Source organism: Salvelinus fontinalis, chromosome 19 (genome assembly GCF_029448725.1).
Source record: "Salvelinus fontinalis isolate EN_2023a chromosome 19, ASM2944872v1, whole genome shotgun sequence".
Classification (NCBI taxonomy): domain Eukaryota; kingdom Metazoa; phylum Chordata; class Actinopteri; order Salmoniformes; family Salmonidae; genus Salvelinus; species Salvelinus fontinalis.
In genome coordinates this window covers 30,065,758-30,088,398 of record NC_074683.1, presented here as the reverse complement: position 1 = coordinate 30,088,398, position 22,641 = coordinate 30,065,758, and the positions used below count along the sequence as shown (strand labels likewise).

The following is a 22,641-nucleotide window of genomic DNA, read 5'->3' as shown; positions in this document are numbered from 1 at the left end:
GAGACAAAACCGCGACTCGTCAGTGAAGAGCACTTTTTGCCAGTCCTGTCTGGTCCAGTAACGGTGGGTTTGTGCCCATGGGAAACGTTATTGCCGGCGATGTAAGGCAGGTCCTCACCAGACAACAGGCCTACAAGCCCTTAGTCCAGCCTCTCTCAGCCTATTGTGGACAGTGTGAGCACTGATGGAGAGATTTGTGCGTTCCTGGTGTTACTCGGGCAGTTGTTGCCATCCTTTGCCTGTCCCACAGGTGTGATGTTCGGATGTACCGAACCTGTGCAGGTGTTGTTACACATGGTCTTCCACTGTGAGGACGATCAGCTGTCCGTCCTGAGCATCTGGGCATCTTTCTTTTGGTGTTTTTCAGAGTCAGTAGAAAGGCCTCTTTAGTGTCCTAAGTTTTCATAACTGCAAGCTGTTAGTGTCTTAACGACCGTTCAACAGGTGCATGTTCATTAATTGTTTATGGTTCATTGAACAAGCATGGGAAACAGTGTTTAAACTCTTTACAATGAATATCTGTGAAGTTATTTCGATTTTTACGAATTATCTTTGAAAGACAGGGTCCTGAAAAAGGGACGCTTCTTTTTTTTCTGAGTTTAGATAGTTAATCTACTGGTGCCAGAATTTTACCGTAAGGTGTCAGCAAAAATAATTAAAGGTTTACACTATTAATCTATGGCAAAGATACTTATATGTTTCCTCTTTCATCTGTGTCTGCTGTTAGTTACTGGCTAGCTAGGTCTTCAGCCAGCAAGGACAAAAGGCGGGGTGGGAGGTCGTTCAAATCTCCAACGCAGTTGTCGAGTCAACATCCGTCAGTGCTGCTGTGAACTGCATCACAATAGACATGCCAAAATACTTGAAAGTACTACTTAAGAATTGTTTTGGGTATCTGGGTATCTGTACTTTACTATTAACATTTGACAACTTTTACTTCACTACATTCCTGAAGAAATTGATGTACTTTTTACTCCATACATTTTTCCCTGACACCCAAAAGTACTCGTTACATTTTGAATGCAGGACAGGTAAATTGTCTAATTCACACACTTATCAAGAGAACATCCCTGGTCATCCCTACTGCTTCTGATCTGGCGGACTCATTAAACACATGCTTAGTTTTTAAATCATGTCTGAGAGTTGTAGCGTGCCCCTGGCTAAAAACTAGAAAATGTGGCTGTCTGCTTTGCTTAATATAAGGAATTTGAAATGATTTATACTTGTACTTTTCCTTTTGATACTTAAGTACATTTGATCAATTACATTTACTTTTGATACTTAAGTATATTTAAAACCAAGTACTTTTAGACTTTTACTCAAGTAGTATTTTACTGAGTGACTTTCACTTTAACTTGAGTCATTTTCCATTAAGATATCTTTACTTTTACTCAAGTATGACAATTGGGTACTTTTTCCACCACTGATCATTGATGCAATTTCAATGTTGTTTGAGTAACTTTGTGTATCACCAGATTTGCTTGAGATAATTTTACTGCAACACTGCCTAATGCCTCCAGGTTGCGTTTGAAAGACGTTTGAAAGAGCTGTTAGTCAAGGCGATCTCATTAATATAAGCTCTGCCCACTCAGCCTGTCTTTTCAAACTAGTTGGCCATGGGATAAATTACTTTTCAGAATGACTGTTAATGACCTTTAATGTCAATTATCTAAAACCCTTAAACTCTTGATTTTTTTCTTACAGTATTCCCATACGCTACACGGCCAAAAGTATGTACACAACACCTGCTCGGCAAACATCTCATTCCAAAATCATGGGCATTAATATGGAGTTGGGTCCCCCTTTTGCTCCTATATCAGCCTCCACTCTTCTGGGAAGGCTTTTCACCAGATGTTGGAACATTGCTGCGGGGACTTGCTTACATTCAGCCACAGGAGCGTTAGTGAGGTCGGGCACTGATGTTGGGTGATTAGGCCTGGGGGTTGAGTTCAGGGCTCAGTCCAGATACAGTTTGGAACTCTGTAGTAAGTGTTGCAACCAAGGACAGACGATTTTTACGCACTACGAGCTTCAGCACTCGGCGGTCCCGTTCTGTGAGCTTGCTTGGCCTACAACATCGAGGCTGAGCCTTTGTTGCTCCTAGACGATTCCACTTCACAATAACAGGTCACCAGGTATACGGTGTTTCCTCCGACCCATTTGTGCAGCAGGCTTCTGGGTTGAGCGATCATTGTTTCAAGAAGCAGTGCGGCTTGGCGGGGTCATGTTTCGGCTCTCGACCTTCGCCTCTCCCGAGTCCGTACAGGAGTTGCAGCGATGGGACAAAACTGTAACTACCAATTGGATATCACGAAATTTGAGAGAAAAAGAGGTAAAATATAAAAACATGTAACTGATTTGAATTCAAATTGATTTACCCTATACGGACACGCCTGTTGCCCAAATTGATGACGTATGTCGCACAGTTGTGAGTCGAGTGGAGATGAATGGATTCGGTTCAGTCAGTTCTTCAGTCAGTCGTCCTGATAAGCCTAGTTTATGCTGGCAACAACAGCAGCATGGCACTAGTTAATCCTTGTAAAAGAAAGTGATGTTAATTTCAATGGGCGAGGGATAAATAACTTGGTGGTCACCATATGGATGTCACTTTCGCCATGTTCACCTACTAGTCAGATCTAGCAAACTTGTAGTTGTACAGTTGCCGAGCTCAACCAGTTAGCAAGTCTTAAATGTCAGAGTTTCTTAGTTCTGACTAGCACGTGAACGCGGCATGTACATGCCAATTAGGTAAGGCCACGACAAGTTGGTGTGAATGACCAGTGTCCACTGGTGTTGTAGCGAGGTTACCTGATTACCTAGACTCCTTGCGCCGGTCAAATGCTACACCACACCCATGGACGTTAGTTTCTTCTCCGCAATGAGTCGCCGTGTCTCCCGCTTGCTAGCGTAGTAACGCCTACCCCGCGGTTTTCCTGTTTCATATATTACTGTTCACTGGACCCTATGATCACGTAGCTACATAGCTGATTCCTGTTTCATATATTGCTGTTCACTGGACCCTATGATCACGTACCTACATAGCTGATGCTTGCTGGACTGATAATTAATCACGGTACTTCATTTTGTTTATTTTGTTTATCTGTCTGCCCCAGCCTCGAACTCAGGGTCGGTTAACTACACACAGGGCCTATCTGCCCATTCATCCCCATTTTACCTTTTGTTGTTGTCTTAGCTGATTAGCTGTTGTTGTCTTACACATTGTGTCTTAGCTAGCTCTCCCAATCAACACCTGTGATTGCTTTATGTCTCTCTCAAATATGCCTTGTATACTGTTGTTTAGAATAGTTATCATTGTTTTAGTTTACTGCGGAGCCCCTAGTCCCACTCAACAGCCTCCTCCCTAAGTTTGTTTTACTCACTGCTTTAGCACACTCTGCCAACCCTGATGTCCTTGCCGTGCCTGAATCCAGGCTTAGTAAGGCCACCAAAAATTCTGAGATTTCCATCCCCAACTACAACATTTTCCGTCAAGATATAACTGCCAAAAGGGGAGGAGTCGCATTCTACTGCAGAGATAGCCTGCGAAGTTCTGTCATACTTTCCAGGTCTATCCCCAAACAGTTCGAGCTTCTAACTTTAAAAATGAATCTCTCCAGAAATAAGTCGCTCACTGTTGCCACCTGTTATAGACCCCCCAGCTCCCAGCTGTGCTCTGGACACCATATGTGAATTGATTGCCCCCCATCTATCTTCAGAGTTTGTTCTGTTAGGTGACCTAAACTGGGATATGCTTAACACCCCGGCAGTCCTACAATCTGAACTAGATCCCCTCAATCTCACACAAATTATCAAGGAACCCACTAGGTACAACCCGGGGTACAACCCTTTCAAAAAATGTGGAACTAAGAACAGATATAGCCCTTGGTTCACTCCAGACCTGACTGCCCTCGACCAGCACAAAAACATCCTGTGGCGGATGTAGTCCCCGCGATATGCAACTTTTCAGGGAAGTCAGGAACCAATACACGCAGTCAGTCAGGAAAGCAAAGGCTATTTAATTTTAGGGCTAGCACAATTGGGCTAGCGTCGTCCGGGTTAGGGAGGGTTTGGCCGGTAGGGATATCCTTGTCTCATCGCGCTCCAGCGACTCCTGTGGCGGGCCGGGCGCAGTGCGCGCTAACCAAGGGGGCCAGGTCCACAGTGTTTTCTCCGACACATTGGTGGGGCTGGCTTCCGGGTTGGAGGCGCGCTGTGTTAAGAAGCAGTGCGGTTGGGTTGTGCTTCGGAGGACGCGTGGGTTTCGACCTTCGTCTCTCCCGAGCCTGTACGGGAGGTGTAGCGATGAGACAAGATAGTAATTACTAGCGATTGGATACCACGAAAATTGGGGGGAAAAGGGGGTAAAATAAAAAAATAAACAGATCACTGACCATTTCGAATCCCACCGTACCTTCTCCGCTGTGCAATCCGATTTCCGAGCTGGTCAAAGGTGCACCTCAGCCACGCTCAAGGTACTAAACGATATCATAACCGCCATCAATAAAAGACTGTGCAACTGTCTTCATCGACCTGGCCAAGGCTTTCGACTCTGTCAATCACCGTATTCTTATCGGCAGACTCAACAGCCTTGGTTCTCAAATGACTGCCTCGCCTGGTTCACCAACTACTTCTCAGATAGAGTTCAGTGTGTCAAATCGGAGGGCCTGTTGTACGGACCTCTGGCAGTCTCTATGGGGGTACCACAGGGTTCAATTCTTGGGCCGACTCTTTTCTCTGTATATATATCAACGATGTCGCTCTTGCTGCGGGTGATTCCCTATGCAGACGACACCATTCTGTATACATCTGGCCCTTCTTTGGACACTGTGTTAACAAACCTCCAAACTAGCTTCAATGTCATACAACACTCCTTCCGTGGCCTCCAACTGCTCTTAAACGCTAGTAAACTAAATGCATGCTTTTCAACCATTCGCTGCCCGCACCCGCCCGCCCGAGTAGCATCACTACTCTGGACGGTTCTGACTTAGAATATGTGGACAACTACAAATACCTAGGTGTCTGGCTAGACTGTAAACTCTCCTTCCAGACTCATGTTAAGCATCTCCAATCCAAAATAAAATCTAGAATCAGCTTCCTATTTCGCAACAAAGCCTCCTTCACTCATGCTGCCAAACATACCCTCGTAAAACTGACTATCCTGCCGATCCTCGATTTTGGCGATGTCATTTACAAAATGGCCTCCAACACTCTACTCCGCATACTGGATGTGGTCTATCACAGGTCTATGCCGTTGGTTTTGCCACCAAAGCCCCATATACCACCCACCACTGCGACCTGTGTGCTCTAGCCGGCTGTCCCTCGCTACATGTTCGTCGCCCGACCCACTGGATCCAAGTCATCTATAAGTCTATGGTAGGTAACGCTCCACCTTATCTCAGCTCACTGGTAATGATAACAACACCCACCCGTAGCACTCGCTCCAGCAGGTATATCTCACTGGTCATCCCCAAGCCTCCCCAAACCTCCTTTGGCCACCTTTCCTTCCAGGTCTCTGCTGCCAATGACTGGAATGAATTGCAAAAATCGCTGAAGCTGGAGACTTAGATTTCCCTCACTAACTTTAAACATCAGCTATCTAAGCAGCTAACCGATCGCTGCAGCTGTAAATAGCCCATCCAGTCTACCTACCAACCTCATCCCCATATTGTTTTTATTTACTTTCCTGCTCTTTTGCACACCAGTATTTCTATTTGCACATCATCATCTGCACATCTATCACTCCAGTGTTAATTTGCTAAATTGTAATTACTTCACTACTATGGCCTATTTATTGCCTTACCTCCTCACGCCGTTTGCACACACTGTATATAGACTTTCTTTTTTTCTATTGTGTTATTGACTGTACGCTTGTTTATTCCATGTGTAACTCTGTTGTTGTTTGTGTCTCACTGCTTTGCTTTATCTTGGCCAGGTCGCAGTTGTAAATGAGAAATTGATCTCAACTAGCCTACCTGTTTAAATAAAGGTGACATTTAAAAATGTCTGGATTTGAGTAACTCCCAAACCCTTCACCGAATGCAAACGCATTCGGGGCCTTTTGATTAGTCCAGAAACCGATGGGTTGGTCCAGATCCAGAAAAGACGTGTGTAATGTGGCTTTTCAAAATGTGTCATTGGCTTTGATACCCTGATTGGTTAGAGATGATCCAATTGCTGATTACTTTGTTTTGTACAACGACCCTCGTGCCCTGCGAACCACAGAGCAGCAGAAGAATTTGTGTGTCATCAAGCTAGTTTCGAGGCGCTTCCCACTGGGCAACAGTTGCTTCACTGCGCAGCTAGCTGTATGTTGCTGGTGGTAGCAAATAGTTCGGATAGCCATTTGATTAACTGTTCAGCAGTCTTATGGCTTGTGGGTAAAAGCTGCTAAGGAACCTTTTGGATCTAGACTTAGCGCTCTGTTACCGCTTGCCATGCGGTAGCAGAGAGTCTATAACTAGGGTGGCTGGAGTCTTTGACAATTTTAAGGGCCTTCCTCTGACACCGCCTGGTATAGAGGTCCTGGATGGCAGGAAGCTTCGCACCAGTGATGTATTGGGCCGTACGCACTACCCTCTGTAGTGGTCGCATGGCGAACAGTTGCCATACCAGGCGGTGATGCAACCAGTCAAGATTCTCTCAATGGTGCAGCTGTAGAAGTTTTTTTGGATTGGAGGACCTATGCCAAATCTATGCCAGAGCCGGTGTAGTAGGATTCAATCTTAGTCTTGTGTTGACCCTTGGTTCTTCGGTGGGCATAGCAGGATTTATTATAAGCGTCCGCGTTAGAGTTCCGCTCCTTGAAAGTGGCAGCATGGCGTCTGGTTGGGGTATGTACGTACGGTCGCTGTGGGGACGACGTCATCGATGCACTTGTTGATTAAGCCGTTGACTGATCTGGTATACTCCTCAATGGGATTGGATGAATCTCGGAATATATTCCAGTCAGTGTATGTTTCTTGTTTGCTTATGGCCTTATACAGTTCGTTGAGTGCGGTCTTAGTGCCAGCATCAGTTTGTGGTGGTAAATAGACAGCTATGAAAAATATAGATGAAAACTCTCTTGGTAAATGGTGTGCTCTACAGCTTATCATGAGATACTCTACCTCAGACGAACAAAACCTCAAGACTTCTTTAATATTAGATTTTTTGCACCAGCTGTTATTGACAAATAGACACAGACCACCACCCCTGGTCTTACCAGAAGTAGCTGTTCTGTCTTGCCGATGCACGGAAAACGCAGCCAACTGTATATTATCTATGTTGTTGTTCAGCCACGACTCGGTGTAACATAAGATATTACAGTTTTTAATGTCCCGTTAGTAGTATAGTCTCAAGCGGAGCTCAAACAGTTTATTCTCCATTGATTGCACGTTGGCCCATAGGACAGATGGTAGAGGCGGGTTACCCACTCGCCGACTAATTCTCACACGACACCCTGATCTGCATCCCCTGTATCGGCGTCTCCTCTTCATGCCAATGACGGGGATTTGGGCCTGGTCCGGTTGCAGGTGTAAATCCTTCATGTCCGACTCATTAAAGAAAAAATCTTCGTCCAGTTCGAGGTGAGTAATCGCTGTTGTGATATACAGAAGCTCTTTTCGGTCATAATAAACGGTAGTGGAAACATTTTGTACAAAACTTCACTAGACAAGTTTCTCTAGCCACAAGTATGAACTAGTTAGCTGTGGAGGGCTCATTAAGACAACTGACAACTGACTGAACCCAATCTGTTGGCACCAAGCATGTCCGTATAGCCTCTCCCCTTTTTCAGTCACTGACTCTGCCCAGAGATTAGGTTTGGAGCGAGGATGAGGGGGGAGGGCAAGCTGTAAACCTGCCAAGTAAAACATCTGCTGACACGAGTGTGTGTGTGTGTGTGTGTGTGTGTGTGTGTGTGTGTGTGTGTGTGTGTGTGTGTGTGTGCACCAATGATTTACAGTGCATTCGGAAATAATTACATAAAATTGTTTTTTTCCCCTCATCAATCTACACATAATACACCATGATGACAAAGCAAAAACAGGTTTTTCTATTTTTTTTGCAAATAAAATAAATAAATGAGATGTCACATTCACATAAGTATTCAGACCCTTTACTCAGTACTTTGTTGAAGCACCTTTGGCAGTGACTACAGCCTCTAGTCTTCTTGGGTATGATGCTACAAGTTTGGGACACCTGTATTTAGGGAGTTTCTCCCATTCCTCTCTGCACATCCTCTCAAGCTCTGTCAGGTTGGATGGTGAACGTCGCTGCACAGCTACTTCCAGGTCTCTCCAGAGATGGTCGATTGGGTTCAAGTCTGGGCTCTGGCTGGGCTACTCAAGGACATTCAGAGACTTGTCCTGAAGCCACTCCTGCGTTGGCTGTTTGCTTAGGGTGTCGTCTTATCCCTCGATCCTGACTAGTCTCCCAGTCCCTGCTGCTGAAAAACATCCCCACAGCATGATGCTGCCACCACCATGCCTCACCGTAGGGATGGTGCCAGACGTGACGCTTGACATTCAGGCCAAAGAGTTCAATCTTGGTTTCACCAGACCAGAGAATCTTGTTTCTCATGGTCTGAGAGTCCATTAGGTGCCTTTTGGCAAACTCCAAGCGGGCTGTCATGTGACTTTTACCGAGGAGTGGCTTCCGTCTGGTCACTCTACCATAAAGGCCTGATTGGTGGAGTGCAGCAGTAGAGTTGCACATTTTGGGGAATATTCAGAGGTGGAAACTTTCCATGGGAATATATGGGAATTAACGGAAATATATGCAAATTAATAATAATACCATTGAAATGCAGATGTTTTTTGCATTGGATATATTTACCATATCATATGGAGACAAACATAAACCTTTTACCTTTATCATAAGTAGACATACTTGCAAATTGTTAAATCCTTCCAAAATAAATTTCAAAAAACGATTTAGTTACGAATTGAACTTTAATTAAATCAGTTGACTCTTCACATGGGATGATTTCACTGAACAACAAAAGAAAGGTAATATTGAATGATTCCCCAATGATCCATCACATCTCCCAAAAACGTTTTCAACATGCATCTGTAAAATGATAGTCTAGAAACTAAAGCTTTGGTTGTCTTCCTCTCAGGCTTCCATGTCTTTTCCCTGGACCTCCTCAATGTCCACCTCTTGAACATCAGACTCTGAAGCCTCATCTTCACTGTCATTTTCCAACCTTTTTGAGGATGGCTCATTGTCAGGCTCCAGACAGACAGGATGGTATTGTCTCCCTCAATCTGTGCATTAGCTACTGCTATAGGTTTCAGGAGTTTCAGGCTGCTTACCACTCTCTCCCAAATACATCATCCAGGAGGATCCTCTTGATGGGGCTGTCCATATCGGCATACTGTGATATGGCCATTTCTTGGAGAGACTCCTTCCTTTCCAGGAGACTGTCAAACATGATGACAACATCACCTCAACAGGTGTTGCTGGGCAGCTTCAATGTGGTGCTCTTATTCTTCTCACTTTGCTTGGTGAGGTAGATTGCTGCTATAACTTGATGGCCCTTCACATACCTAACCATTTCCTTGGCTCTCTTGTAGAGTGTATCCATTGTTTGCAGTGCCATGATGTCCTTGAGTAGCAGATTCAATGCATGAGCAGCACAGCCAATGGGTGTGATGTGAGGGTAGGACTCCTCCACTCTAGACCAAGCAGCCTTCATGTTCACAGCATTGTCTGTCACCAGTGCAAATACCTGCTGTGGTCCAAGGTCATTGATGACTGCCTTCAGCTCATCTGCAATGTAGAGACCGGTGTGTCTGTTGTCCCTTGTGTCTGTGCTCTGGTTGAGGGGTGGAGATGATGTAGTTAGTTATTCCTTGCCCACGAACATTCAACCACCCATCAGAGATGATTGCAATACAGTCTGCTTTCTCTATGAGTTGCTTGACTTTCACTTGAACTCTGTTGAACTCTGCATCCAGCAAATGAGTAGATAAAGCATGTCTGGTTGGAGGGGTGTATGCTGGGAGAAGAACATTCAGAAATCTCTTCCAATACACATTGCCTGTGAGCATCAGATGTGAACCAGTTGCATACACAGCTCGAGCAACACATTCATCAGCATTTCTCTGACTACGTTGCTCCATTGAATCAAAACAACTTCTGATTTCAGGAGGACCATGAGCTGTTGCGTGATTCATAATTTTCACCTCAAATAGAAGTAGAGGGACTTTTGTCAGAGGTTGCTTGTTGTGAGCACTGAGGGAACTTTATGCACTTGCCCAGATGATTCTGCATCTTTGTTGCATTCTTCACATATGATTTGGCACAGTATTTTCAAATGTACACAGCTTTTCCTAGTACATTAGCTGCAGTGAAATGTCTCCACACACATCAGATAGTAGCCGTGGCATTTTCCTGTGAAGATTAGAAAAAAAATGTAAAAAAACAACAAATACAATTCCATGTACAGATAAATAGTTAAGCAGTTAGATTAAACTCATTTGTAAGATAAATGCTTTAAATGTACGGAAACAGGTGAAGTAACACTCCTCAGTTAGCAGACTCAAGCAAGCTAAAACCCACATGGTAGCAAATACTAACTCCCAGAAATTGTTAACAAGTTAGAAATAATTTAAACACACTTTGCTGTAGGTTAGTATTTACTAGTTAACATAAAATCATGTATGTCATCAAGCCTTACCAGAAAACGTGTAGTTCTCTGCTCAGACAGTGTAGTAGTGTGGGCTCAATAGCATCTCATTTGTGTGCAAGATCTTGAGAATCAGCTCTACATGTGATGGGAGAGTGCACTGCACATGTGATGGATGAATGCACTGTGCATGCAGAGGGTTGCAATTCCATTGAATTGGGGATGGTTCAACACAAATACCTAGAATTGCCTATGTATATCCCACAAAAAAAGGTTCACTGTTATAAGCTAACTTAAAGATGATTTTACTGGAAAGTTTCCGACCCTTTGCAACCCTATGCTCCTTCTGGAAGGTTTTCCCATCTCCACAGAGGAACTCCGGAGCTCTGTCAGAGTGACCATCGGACTCTTGGCCACCTTCCTGACCAAGGCCCTTCTCCCCCGATTGCTCAGTTTGGACGGGTGGCCAGTTCTAGGAAGAGTCTTGGTGATTCCAAACTTCTTCCATTTAAGATTGATGGAGGCCACTGTGTTCTTGGGGACCTTCAATGCTGCAGACATTTTTTGGTACCCCTTCCCAAGATCTATGCCTCGACACAATCCTGTCTGGGAGCTCTATGGACAATTCCTTTGACCTCTTGGCTTGGTTTTTGCACTGACCTGCACTATCAACTGTGGAACCTTATATAGACAGGTGTGTGTCTTCCCAAATCATGTCCAATGTATTGTATTTACTACAGGTGGACTCCAATCACGTTGTAGAAACATCTCGAGGATGATCAATGGAAAAGGGTCTGAATACTTATGTAAATAAGGTTTGTTAATGTCTAAACCTGCTATCGCTTTGTCATTATGGGGTATTTTGTGTAGATTGAGGATTTTTAAATGTAATATATTTTAGAATAAGGCTGTAAGGTAAAAAATAAAGCGAAGGGGTCTAAATAGTTTCCGAATGCACTGTACATTATTGGTTTGTACGTGTGTGAGAAAGTTGTTTGACATATTGTCAGAGACTAGGCTACCCTCTAACTCAGCTTTTAATTTATCCTGCGCTCGTACACCGGCAGATTGTCATGGAGGAGCATAATACTTTTTATCCAAAGATGTTTGGCTAACAAACCTGCAAATCCTCTATCATCTCATCATATCAGTGTGTTTTTATATAGTGTCGGCGTGTTTGTGTTCATCATGGGTTTGTTCATGTTCACGTTGCTGAAATGGATCTGGCCTGGAGGGATTGGTCCCATGAGGATCTCGCCAACACCTGCCATCTGTTACATAGAAATAGACATTATAATGATAATACCTCTTTATGATACCTCTCTACCTCCAGGACACATCTCCCTACTAAACTTTGTGGGGTGGAGGAGCTGTGGTGAATGTAACCTGTGGATGGTAGTGACCTGTCTAACAGGCTAGTGTTAGTTCTATAGGGCCGGCGCTGAGTGTAGCAGCTCAGGCAGGACCAGTGGCAGGGCTTTTAATAGCTGCAGTAGTGTAGAGGTGTGGAGACACACACAGCCAGGGTTCTCCCCTGAGATGTACACACACACTGCTTATCTGGAGTCCCTGACGCCCCACCTGAGATTTGAACACAACTCTGCACTGGGGAATGGCTGAGTCTAGTGCAAATAAGGCACAGGTGTTAAGACACACAGGCTTGTTGGAGCTTAAGTTCGGGCAGCACTGTCAGCCTTTAGATAAGACTACTATGTCCAGTAAACATGATAAATATCAGTGCTATAGATAGGCCTATAGTATCTCTCTGTAGTGCTGCATTTAGCAGAGGGCTGGTTCTATAGCTAGGGTCCTCAGCTAGGCTATATAAACTCAGAAAACAAAGTCCCTTTTTCAGGACCCTGTCTTTCAAAGATAATTTGTAAAAATCGAAATAACTTCACAGATCTTCATTGTAAAGGGTTTAAACACTGTTTCCCATGCTTGTTCAATGAACCATAAACAATTAATGAACATGCACCTGTTGAACGGTCGTTAAGACACTAACAGCTTGCAGTTATGAAAACTTAGGACACTAAAGAGGCCTTTCTACTGACTCTGAAAAACACCAAAAGAAAGATGCCCAGGGTCCATCTGTGTGAACGTTCCTTAGGCATGCTGCAAGGTTGCATAAGGACTGCAGATGTGGCCAGGGCAATACATTGCAATGTCTGTACTGTGAGACGCCTAAGACAGCGCTACAGGGAGACAGGACAGACATCTGATCGTCCTCGCAGTTGGATGTACAGGATCGGTACATCCGAACATCACACCTGCGGGACAGGTACAGGATGGCCGAGTTACACCAGGAACGCACAATCCCTCCATCAGTGCTCAGACTGTCCGCAATAGGCTGAGAGAGGCTGGACTGAGGGCTTGTAGACCTGTTGTAAGGCAGGTCCTCACCAGACATCACCGGCAACAACGTCGCCTATGGGCACAAACCCACCGTTGCTGGAACAGACAGGACTGGCAAAATGTGCTCTTCACTGACGAGTCGCGGTTTTGTCTCACCGGGGGTGATGGTCGGATTTGCGTTTATCGTCGAAGGAATGAGCGTTACACCGAGGCCTGTACTCTGGAGCGGGATCGAGGTGGAGGGTCCGTCATGGTCTGGTGCGGTGTGTCACAGCATCATCGAGCTTAGCTTGTTATCATTGCAGGCAATCTCAACGCTGTGCTTAACAGGGAAGACATCCTCCTCCCTCATGTGGTACCCTTCCTGCAGGCTCATCCCTCCAGCATGACAATGCCACCAGCCATACTGCTCGTTCTGTGCATGATTTTCTGCAAGACAGGAATGTCAGTGTTCTGCCATGGCCAGCGAAGAGCCCGGATCTCAATCCCATTGACCACGTCTGGTACCTGTTGGATCGGAGAATGAGGGCTAGGACCATTCCCCCCAGAAATGTCGCAGAACTGGCAAATCTGGTGCAGTCCACGAGGAGGAGCTGCACTGCAGTACTTAATGCAGCTGGTGGCCACACCAGATACTGACTGTTACTTTTGATATTGACCCCGCCCTTTTGTTCAGGGACACATTATTCAATTTCTGTTAGTCACATGTCTGTGGAACTTGTTCAGTTTATGTCTCAGTTGTTGAATCATGTTATGTTCATACAAATATTTACACATGCTAAGTTTGCTGAAAATAAATTAAGTTGACAGTGAGAGGACGTTTCTTTTTTTGTTGTTGCTGAGTTTAGCTGGAAGAGCAGGCTCTTATTTCATTGTTTTCAATCCAGGAATTCAAGCTTGAATAGAGAGGCAGAAATGGTGCATTGTCTGTGTGAAGTGTACTGGAAATACTGGTGTGTGTGTGTGTGTGTGTGCGTTTTGTATATGCATGTTTACAAGTTTTTCCTCGACTCCGCTTTAGAACAGCTAGGCCAATTCCCCCTCAGGCTCCTGAGTACTGCTGACTAGTCTATCGCTGAGTCACTGTGCTGGGATTCCAGGAACAACATACAGAGCAGCTGAAGTATAATATTATCGGCATCACTCACTACCGTGAGTGATGCCGTCCCCAAGCACTGGTCGATGATAGGGCTGCACAATTAATCCAATTCACCTCGAAATCACAATATTGATGTGCAATATCCGTATCGCAAGAGATGGCCTAGCCATATCGCAATATTTTGAAACTCCACTCAGCCATGTGCAGCATACATTTTAAATAGTTTACTCTGTCATCTCACCCCCTATCACTCAACCTGCGCAGTTCCTCCTCCTCGCTGTTAGATTCACTCTATGATTGCATGAGGTTCTGTTAGGTCAATTGCTGTCAACACATTGTTCCAAGCAAGAACAATGCTGCTTTCCACTTTGCTTCTTAATATAAATCATGTTATTTTTATGATTCCAACAGTTCACCCAAGTGTTTTCATCTATATCGCAAGTCAAATCGCAATCTGTAACAATTAGATTTTTTGCACATATCTTGCAGCCCTAGTTTAGTATCAGTCCAGTCAAACCTCTGCTCTGACTCCAACCCCAGCTGGTAAACCTTTGATGTTGTAGTGTAAGGGAGGAAACTAGGGTCAGGAATCCAGACCAATGACAGGGTGTTAGGTAACTACTGTATAGCTCTGCCTCTGGGCTCTGTCTGTCCAGACAGCACAGGCTGGCTAACTGTCTCTTCTCCTCCAGCCACCTCTCAGCCCAGCTGTTCCCCTGACTCATAGAAAATCACTGCAGTGAGGGAGGGAGAGCCCATAGTGTGTGTGTGCACGTGCGTGCACTCGTGTGTGTCTGTGCGTGCGTGCGAATGAATCTGCAATACACCCATGCCTGTCTGATCTAATATGTCCTTCTACTGTCTCAACAGACAAGGGAGGGAGGAGGTTGTGTGTGAACATGTGTGTGTGTATAGTGTCAGGCCACTGGAAGTAAAATAAAAGTCTCAAAGACCTGGGCTTTGCCATGATTCAATCTAAGCCTGCTCCAGCCACATCAGATGAGAGCAGGGGGAGAATCCTTCATTTCCATGACTCATGACACAGCGATGAATAGCAGACACTTTTGAGTGAATGAGATGTCATTAAGTGTCCATTATAATGGATTGTGGCACGAGAGGTAACCACCCATCTTCCTGTAGTATTGGAGAACACATCTAGCTGGCTATGCCAAGCTAGCACTACTGGCTGGATCTGTTGCTTTGTGTGGCATGTCTTAATGCCAGGAGGATAGGCATGGAATCATCTAATGTCCCCTTCCTTGTTTATCCATGTCATATAGAGATCTACTGTGTGTAGGACTTTAGGTTCTGCTTGTCATAGATTTTCCGGCGTTGTTCGTCCTCTCAGCCAGCTGATGGCAATGATGCCACTGTATGCTACGAATGGCTACAGTACTGTAGAGAAAGAGATGCAGAACTGCAGGTTTATTGGGGACGAGGTTCCCACAGGGACTGAGGTGAGCTTTTTTTACCTGTGTGTCATCAGACAGGATGGCTACCAGCCTCAGTGTCCTGGATCTCCGGGTGGAGATCCATACTCTGCTCCTCACTAGTCAGCCAAGGTGAACAATGAACCTGAATGCAGGGAAAGTAGAACAACAGTCCCAGACAGTCTGCTAGCTTGTCTCAGAACGTCAGGGAGAGGAGCAATATAATAGAAGGCCATGTTGAAATGAAGTGTAGAGCAGCCATGATGAAGGGAGAAATCCCTACTATGTTTATCAGCCCTGAGCCAGGGGGAGACTGGGGATGCTGTGGGAAGGGAGGGCCTGGGGGGGGGGGGGACAGGAGGGGGGAGGCAGTGTAACCATCTTTCTGTCTGTAGGGAGTGGGAGGGGTCTGTTTCTCTCTGGGGGTGGAGACTAGCTTGGGCTAGACTGACTGGACAGGTGGATGGATCAGGCTGGAGAGGCCCAGGCAGAGGAAGAGTGAGGAAACACACACACACACACACACACACACACACACACACACACACACACACACACACACACACACACACACACACACACACACACACACACACACACACACACACATTCTCATACACACACATAAACACACATTCTCATACACACACGGGGAGGGGTGAGGCAGGCAGGGAGGGGTGAGGCAGGCAGGGAGGGGTGAGGCAGGCAGGGAGGGGTGAGGCAGGCAGGGAGGGGTGAGGCAGGCAGGGAGGGGTGAGGCAGGCAGGCAGGGAGGGGTGAGGCAGGCAGGCAGGGAGGGGTGAGGCAGGCAGGCAGGGAGGGGTGAGGCAGGCAGGCAGGGAGGGGTGAGGCAGGCAGGGAGGGGTGAGGGAGGCAGGCAGGGAGGGGTGAGGGAGGCAGGCAGGGAGGGGTGAGGGAGGCAGGCAGGGAGGGGTGAGGGAGGCAGGCAGGGAGGGGTGAGGGAGGCAGGCAGGGAGGGGTGAGGGAGGCAGGCAGGGAGGGGTGAGGGAGGCAGGCAGGGAGGGGTGAGGTCGGCAGGCAGGGAGGGGTGAGGTCGGCAGGCAGGGAGGGGTGAGGTCGGCAGGCAGGGAGGGGTGGGTGAGGCAGGCAGGGAGGGGTGGGTGAGGGAGGCAGGCAGGGAGGGGTGGGTGAGGGAGGCAGGCAGGGAGGGGGAGGCAGGCAGGGAGGGGGAGGCAGGCAGGCAGGGAGGAGGGAGGCAGGCAGGGAGGGGTGAGGGAGGGAGGCAGGCAGGGAGGGAGGCAGGCAGGGAGGGAGGCAGGCAGGGAGGGAGGCAGGCAGGGAGGGGTGAGGGAGGGAGGCAGGGAGGGAGGGGTGAGGCAGGCAGGCAGGCAGGGAGGGAGGGGTGAGGCAGGCAGGCAGGGAGGGAGGGAGGGGTGAGTCAGGCAGGGAGGGAGGGAGGGGTGAGGCAGGCGGGGGGGTGAGGCAGGCAGGGAGGGGGGTTGCACTGCAGCCTCCATCCTCTTCTCCCCATGATGACCAAGTGTGTGTGTGTCTTTTGAGGGCTTGTATTACTATCCTAGTGGTTACTGGAAATCCCTGAAAGGATAGTAAAAGTAAGTAAAATTCTCCCTTGTGGTGACCGGGGAAATGTCCCCACGAGGACAAAGGCTTTTGTAGGCTTAGGGGTTAGGTTTAGGGTTCTAAATGGGGTAAGCAGATTCTGGGATGAGTAGTTTGTGTCCCATAGAGATAATCAACATTTCCCTCAGAGAAGAGACTGAATGTAGTTGAATTCAGAGCTGCAATTTGGGGCTCTTTGTAATGTTGTCCTCTCCTCTGGACATCCAGTTTTAGTTCTCCAGACCTTTTGTTTTCGGCTTGTCATCAGTTTAATACTGTAATTCCCTTTCATCTGCATCTGAGAACAAAAAAATCCGGATTATGCCCCCATGGCAGACATGCCTGCTGCTGGTAGTGTTCTAGTAAACCTGAACCAGTCTCCAGCCTAAACTGAGGAAAGGAGGGCTGTTAGTTGTGCAGCATATAGAAGCCGGAAGCTGTGAAATATGATAACATAGGCCGTGTCTGCTGCTGGCTGCTTGGACTATGCAACACTGTTACTTCCTACACTTCTATCACACTCACCAGTAGATGGCAGTGTTCATCAATGCAGCAGGTTTCATTGCGCAGAGTTGTATTTTATTTACAAGATTGAACGTTTCAAAAATTGCACCATGGCCGGCACAAGCTCAGGTGATGCTTATGTGTTGTTATGGTGTTAGCAGGGCTACTCTCACTAGATGTTCGTTGAGCAGCTCTCTCACCCCATGACAAGGAAAGCTAACTATTTGGGGGCACAGAGCTTTTACCTTACATCAGCCATGGTTTTCCCATGGTGACTGGCAACTTTTTAAAATTAGTTTTCTATGGCAGCACTGTACAAAAGGTGTAATAAGTCAATATTACATGTTTCAGAGTGGCAGCATCATACATTGTCCTTTTATGAGCAGACAGATTGATTATATTTCAGTTTACGCTCAACCCTTTGTGAAACTACTTTGCATACTGGACTGAATCAGAAGGAAGAGACATTGTTAGATTGTTTAATGTTGTTAAAAGAGGTAATTTAAGATGTTTTTATTTATTTCGAATTACTTTTATTTCATATTTTGTCATTTTGTATTTTTGTTTATTCAAAATATTCTCCTTCGTGTGTTCCAGGTGGCTTTGCTTGGAATAGACCTTTTATCTGCCCTAGTGACAAGGTTACAGGACCGATTTAGAAACCATGTGGGAACAGGTAAGATTGTGTAATTTTATCATCTTTAAAAATATCACTTTCTTCATGGTTAAATGAGTTCAAAATAAAAATGGTTTAGATTTCTAGACAAAATGTCTGACTAAAAAACTGCCTTGACTAAACTTTTGAGCTTTTAACTCATCTTCCACACCTTTAGATAGCAATGCTAACCCTTCCCCTGTCTTTTCTTTTCTTCTCTCCCCTGTGTGTCCATCCCTCTCGCCTGTGTGTCTCCAGTACTGCCCAGTCTGATAGATCGTCTGGGGGATTCCAAAGACCAAGTCAGAGACCAAGATCAAATCTTGCTGCTGAAGATCATGGAGCAGGCTGCTACCCCACAGGTACGTGTGCACACGCACACACACACACACACACACACACACACACACACACACACACACACTCACACACACACACACACACACACACACACACACACACACACCCCCAACAGGTGGAGCTTACCTGGGCTAACCTGTCCTCATAGACGAGTTATTGACAGGTCTTGAGTCAATACCACAATTCCTTCCCAGTTCTCTGTTGATTCATTCCTGAATCCCAGTTAGGTTTTGATTCCTGACTCGATTGTATGTTAATTGATATGACCTGATCTGTGATAAAAAGCAATTTGATTGTTGACCTGGTACAAATATCCTGTCCTTTCCTCCCCAGTACGTGTGGGACAGAATGCTGGGAGGCTTCAAACACAAGAACAACAGGACCAGAGAGGGAGTGTGCCTTTGTCTCATCTCAACGCTCAACATGTAAGACTGCCTGGCCTCTCAATAACCCATCTATCAATCTGTCTGTCTGTTCTTACTATACAACAGATTGTCATTAGAGCTCTCGGCTGATCTCTTTAACCATGTTTTTCCATCATTCCTTCGTCATAGACAGGGTAAGATTCAATATACATTTTTAGATTTCTCCTTTCTAATATTCTGATAGCAATGGAATTGTACCATACTGCCAAGAGCATGGATGAGCCTAGGTTTGATTTAAAATGTGTCAATATTCTCTCATGTGTATCATAGGGAATTTTAAAATTATATTATGGTAAGGTCTTTATTGTCAGGAGTCTATTTGCAGTGATGCTGATGCTTCCCTATGATGTCATTGACATGCTTTCTCTCTCTCCCTCTTTGTTCTTCCAGGTACGGAGCCCAAGGCTTAACCCTCAGTAAAATAGTCCCTCACATATGTAATCTACTAGGAGATCCCACCAGTCAGGTGCGTTTGCTGTGTCATGAATCAGTTTATTACACTGCTGGTCAGGGAGGGAGAGAGCTCTAGCACAGATGGACACAAAGGCATTTCTACAGGGACATGAAGCCCCCTAGTGGCAGCCACAGAACAGTGCTATCTGTTGGGGGATGCAGGGTAATGATTCTGTTCAGTGACTGTTTCAAGATCTGTAAACAAATTATAGTAGTGTTAGCATATACACATCTGGGAGTTGCATTCTGTCAGTAGATAAAGACATTTTCATATTATATTGTAGTCCTGTTAGGGCATGTTCTAGATGACCTTTGAACCTCCCCCCTGGTGTCCTTAGGTGAGAGACGGAGCTATGGGCTGCCTGGTGGAGATCTACAGACATGTGGGGGAGAGGGTGAGGATGGACCTCAGCAAGAAGGGCCTACCACAGTCACGGTATGATGAACATTCTACCTCTGTCTTTCTGTCTGTCTCTGTGTCTCTCTGTCTCTCTGTGTCTCTGCCTGTCTCTCTGTCTCTCTGCCTGTCTCTCTGTGTCTCTGCCTGTCTCTGTCTGTCTGTCACTCTGATTGTCTGTCACTGATTCTCTGTGTCTGTCTCTGTCTCTCACCCTCACTCCTCTCTCTCACCACTCTCTCTCTCACTTCTTTCTCTCTCTTACTCCTCTGACTAATCTCTTTCTCGCTCTGTCTCAGTTCAAATCATTTCAATTCAAAGGACTTTGTTGGCATGGGAAACATATGTTTACATTGCCAATGAAAGTGAAATAGATAATAAACAATCAAAAATGAACGATTAACATTACACTCACAAAGTATCGAAGGAATATTATGGCTATGTACAGTGTTATAACGATGTGCAAATAGTTAAAGTACAAAGGGATAAATAAATAAACATAAATATGGGTTATATTTACAACACTGCTCCAAAACCGCCATAAAAAAGCCAGACTACGGTTTGCAACTGCACATGGGGACAAAGATTGTACTTTTTGGAGAAATATCCTCTGGTCTGATGAAACAAAAATAAACTGTTTGGCCATAATGACCATCGTTATGTTTGGAGGAAAAGGGGGGCAGGCTTGCAAGCCGAAGAACACCATCCCAACCGTGAAGCACGGGGTGGCAGCATCATGTTGTCGGGGTGCTTTCCTGCAGGAGGGATGGTGCACTTCACAAAATAGATGGCATCATGAGATGGAAAAATATGTGGACATATTGAAGAAACATCTCAGGCCTACAAACCTGACTCAGTTACACCAGCTCTGTCAGGAGGAATGGGCCAAAATTCACCCAACTTATTGTGGGAAACTTGTGGAAGGCTACCCGAAAAGTTTAACCCAAGTTAAACAATTTAAAGGCAATGCTACCGTAAACTTCTGACCCACTGAGAATGTGATGAAAGAAATATAAGCTGAAATAAATCATTCTCTATTATTCTGACATTTCATATTCTTAAAATATAGTGGTGATCCTAACTGACCTAAGACAGGGAATTTTTACTAGGATTAATTGTCAGGAATTGTGAAACATTTAAACTCAGTTTATTTGGCTAAGGTGTATGTAAACTTCCGACTTCAACTGTATAGGTGTGTTTGTGTTGTGTCTGTATGCGTGTTTGCGTATGTAGTGTTTGAATGTGTGGGAGTGTAGTGTGTGTGTATATGTATATATATATATATTGTTTGTAAATAAAGTCTAGTGAGTGTGTAGAGTCAGTGCAAGATAGTCAGTGCCAATAGAGCTGATGCTCCGGTACCGTTTGTCGGACGGTAGCAGAGTTGACATTCAATTGCTTGGGAGCTTCGAGCCTTCCTCTGAGACCGCCTGATATAGAGGTCCTGGATGGCAGGGAGCTCGGCCCCAGTGATGTACTGGGCTGTCCGCATCACCCTTTGTAGCGCTTTGCGGTCAAGTGGTGAGGCAGCTTGTCAAGTTGCTCTCGATGGTGCAGCTGTAGAACTTTTTGAGGATCTGAGGGCCCATGACAAATCTTTTCAGCCTCAGGCTCTGGCCTGTGCGGGTGTGTGTGGACCATGTTAAGTGATGCGCGCCACTAGGCAGGATATACGCTTTGATTGAAAGGAAAAACAAGAAAAGCTACCAGTTTAACTCCAGCTGCTGTCATTCTCTCACCAAACAGTCATTCAGGAAGATCTAAATGCATATTCCCATGAAACTGATTGACATCATTGATTGTCATGCAGACGCAGTTTGGACATTTCACCGCTACAACCTGAAGAATTATCATTCACGATTGACAGTGATGGCCTATTTTGAAATTAAATATGCCTCATTTGAAGGTATTACAAATATAACATTTTCTTGAGACAATGTGTGGGCATAGGCCAAATGATGCTTTTTATGCATATTCTATAATAATATTCTGTCGGTACAAATTTCATTTGAGATATTATGACCTAAACAGTAGCACTACACCACTAGGGTGACTTGGAGGAAATTGTATTCGGTATTACATTCTATCAGTCCTGCCTTTTTAGGTTTCCCTCCACATTCTTTGAGCCAAGGTCGTTCCAAACGCTCATTCTACCTATTAAATGCTCATCTGCCAGTTTTATGTGGTCTAGTTTGGCTCTCTGTTCTTCTGAATAGGCCAGAGGGAAATGTTCTCTCTGACAGGTACAGATCCATAATGTCGGGTGAATCAGTGAGAAGGCTATTCACCTTCCTGTTTCTTTATCAGTTTTCTAACCTGTTTCTCTCTTTCCCCTTCTCTTCCTTTCCCCTTCTCTTCCTTTCCCCTTCTCTTCCTTTCCCCTTCTCTTCCTTTCCCCTTCTCTTCCTTTCCTCCTCTCTTCCTTCCTTTCCTCCTCTCTTCCTTCCTTTCCTCCTCTCTTCCTTCCTTTCCTCCTCTCTTCCTTTCCCCTTCTCTTCCTTTCCCCTTCTCTTCCTTTCCTCCTCTCTTCCTTCCTTTCCCCTTCTCTTCCTTCCTTTCCTCCTCTCTTCCTTCCTTTCCTTTCCTTTCCCCTTCTCTTCCTTTCCTCCTCTCTTCCTTCCTTTCCTCTTCTCTTCCTTCCTTTCCTCTTCCTTCCTTTCCTCTTCCTTCCTTTCCTCTTCTCTTCTCTTCCTTCCTTTCCTCTTCCTTCCTTTCCTCTTCTATTCTCTTCCTTCCTTTCCCCTTCTCTTCCTTCCTTTCCTCTTCTCTTCCT

General features: G+C 45.5%; 1 protein-coding gene and 1 non-coding gene across 29 annotated transcripts in view; one reads left to right on the top strand and one right to left on the bottom strand.

Annotated features, from left to right (window-relative positions):
* The window catches only part of LOC129816583 (CLIP-associating protein 1-A-like), a 124,012-nt gene that overhangs the window by 37,679 nt on the left and 63,692 nt on the right, over positions 1 to 22,641 (top strand). For all 28 annotated transcript variants that reach the window (XM_055871222.1, XM_055871221.1, XM_055871230.1 and 25 more), the window contains exons 3-7: positions 18,176 to 18,254; positions 18,492 to 18,595; positions 18,927 to 19,018; positions 19,409 to 19,484; positions 19,810 to 19,907. In XM_055871222.1, coding sequence (XP_055727197.1) covers positions 18,176 to 18,254; positions 18,492 to 18,595; positions 18,927 to 19,018; positions 19,409 to 19,484; positions 19,810 to 19,907 — 449 coding nt within the window. The remainder of the gene's footprint in view (positions 1 to 18,175; positions 18,255 to 18,491; positions 18,596 to 18,926; positions 19,019 to 19,408; positions 19,485 to 19,809; positions 19,908 to 22,641) is intronic.
* On the bottom strand, positions 17,671 to 17,795 carry LOC129817073 (U4atac minor spliceosomal RNA). The gene has a single exon (XR_008753660.1). It is a non-coding gene; the product is annotated as a U4atac minor spliceosomal RNA (small nuclear RNA).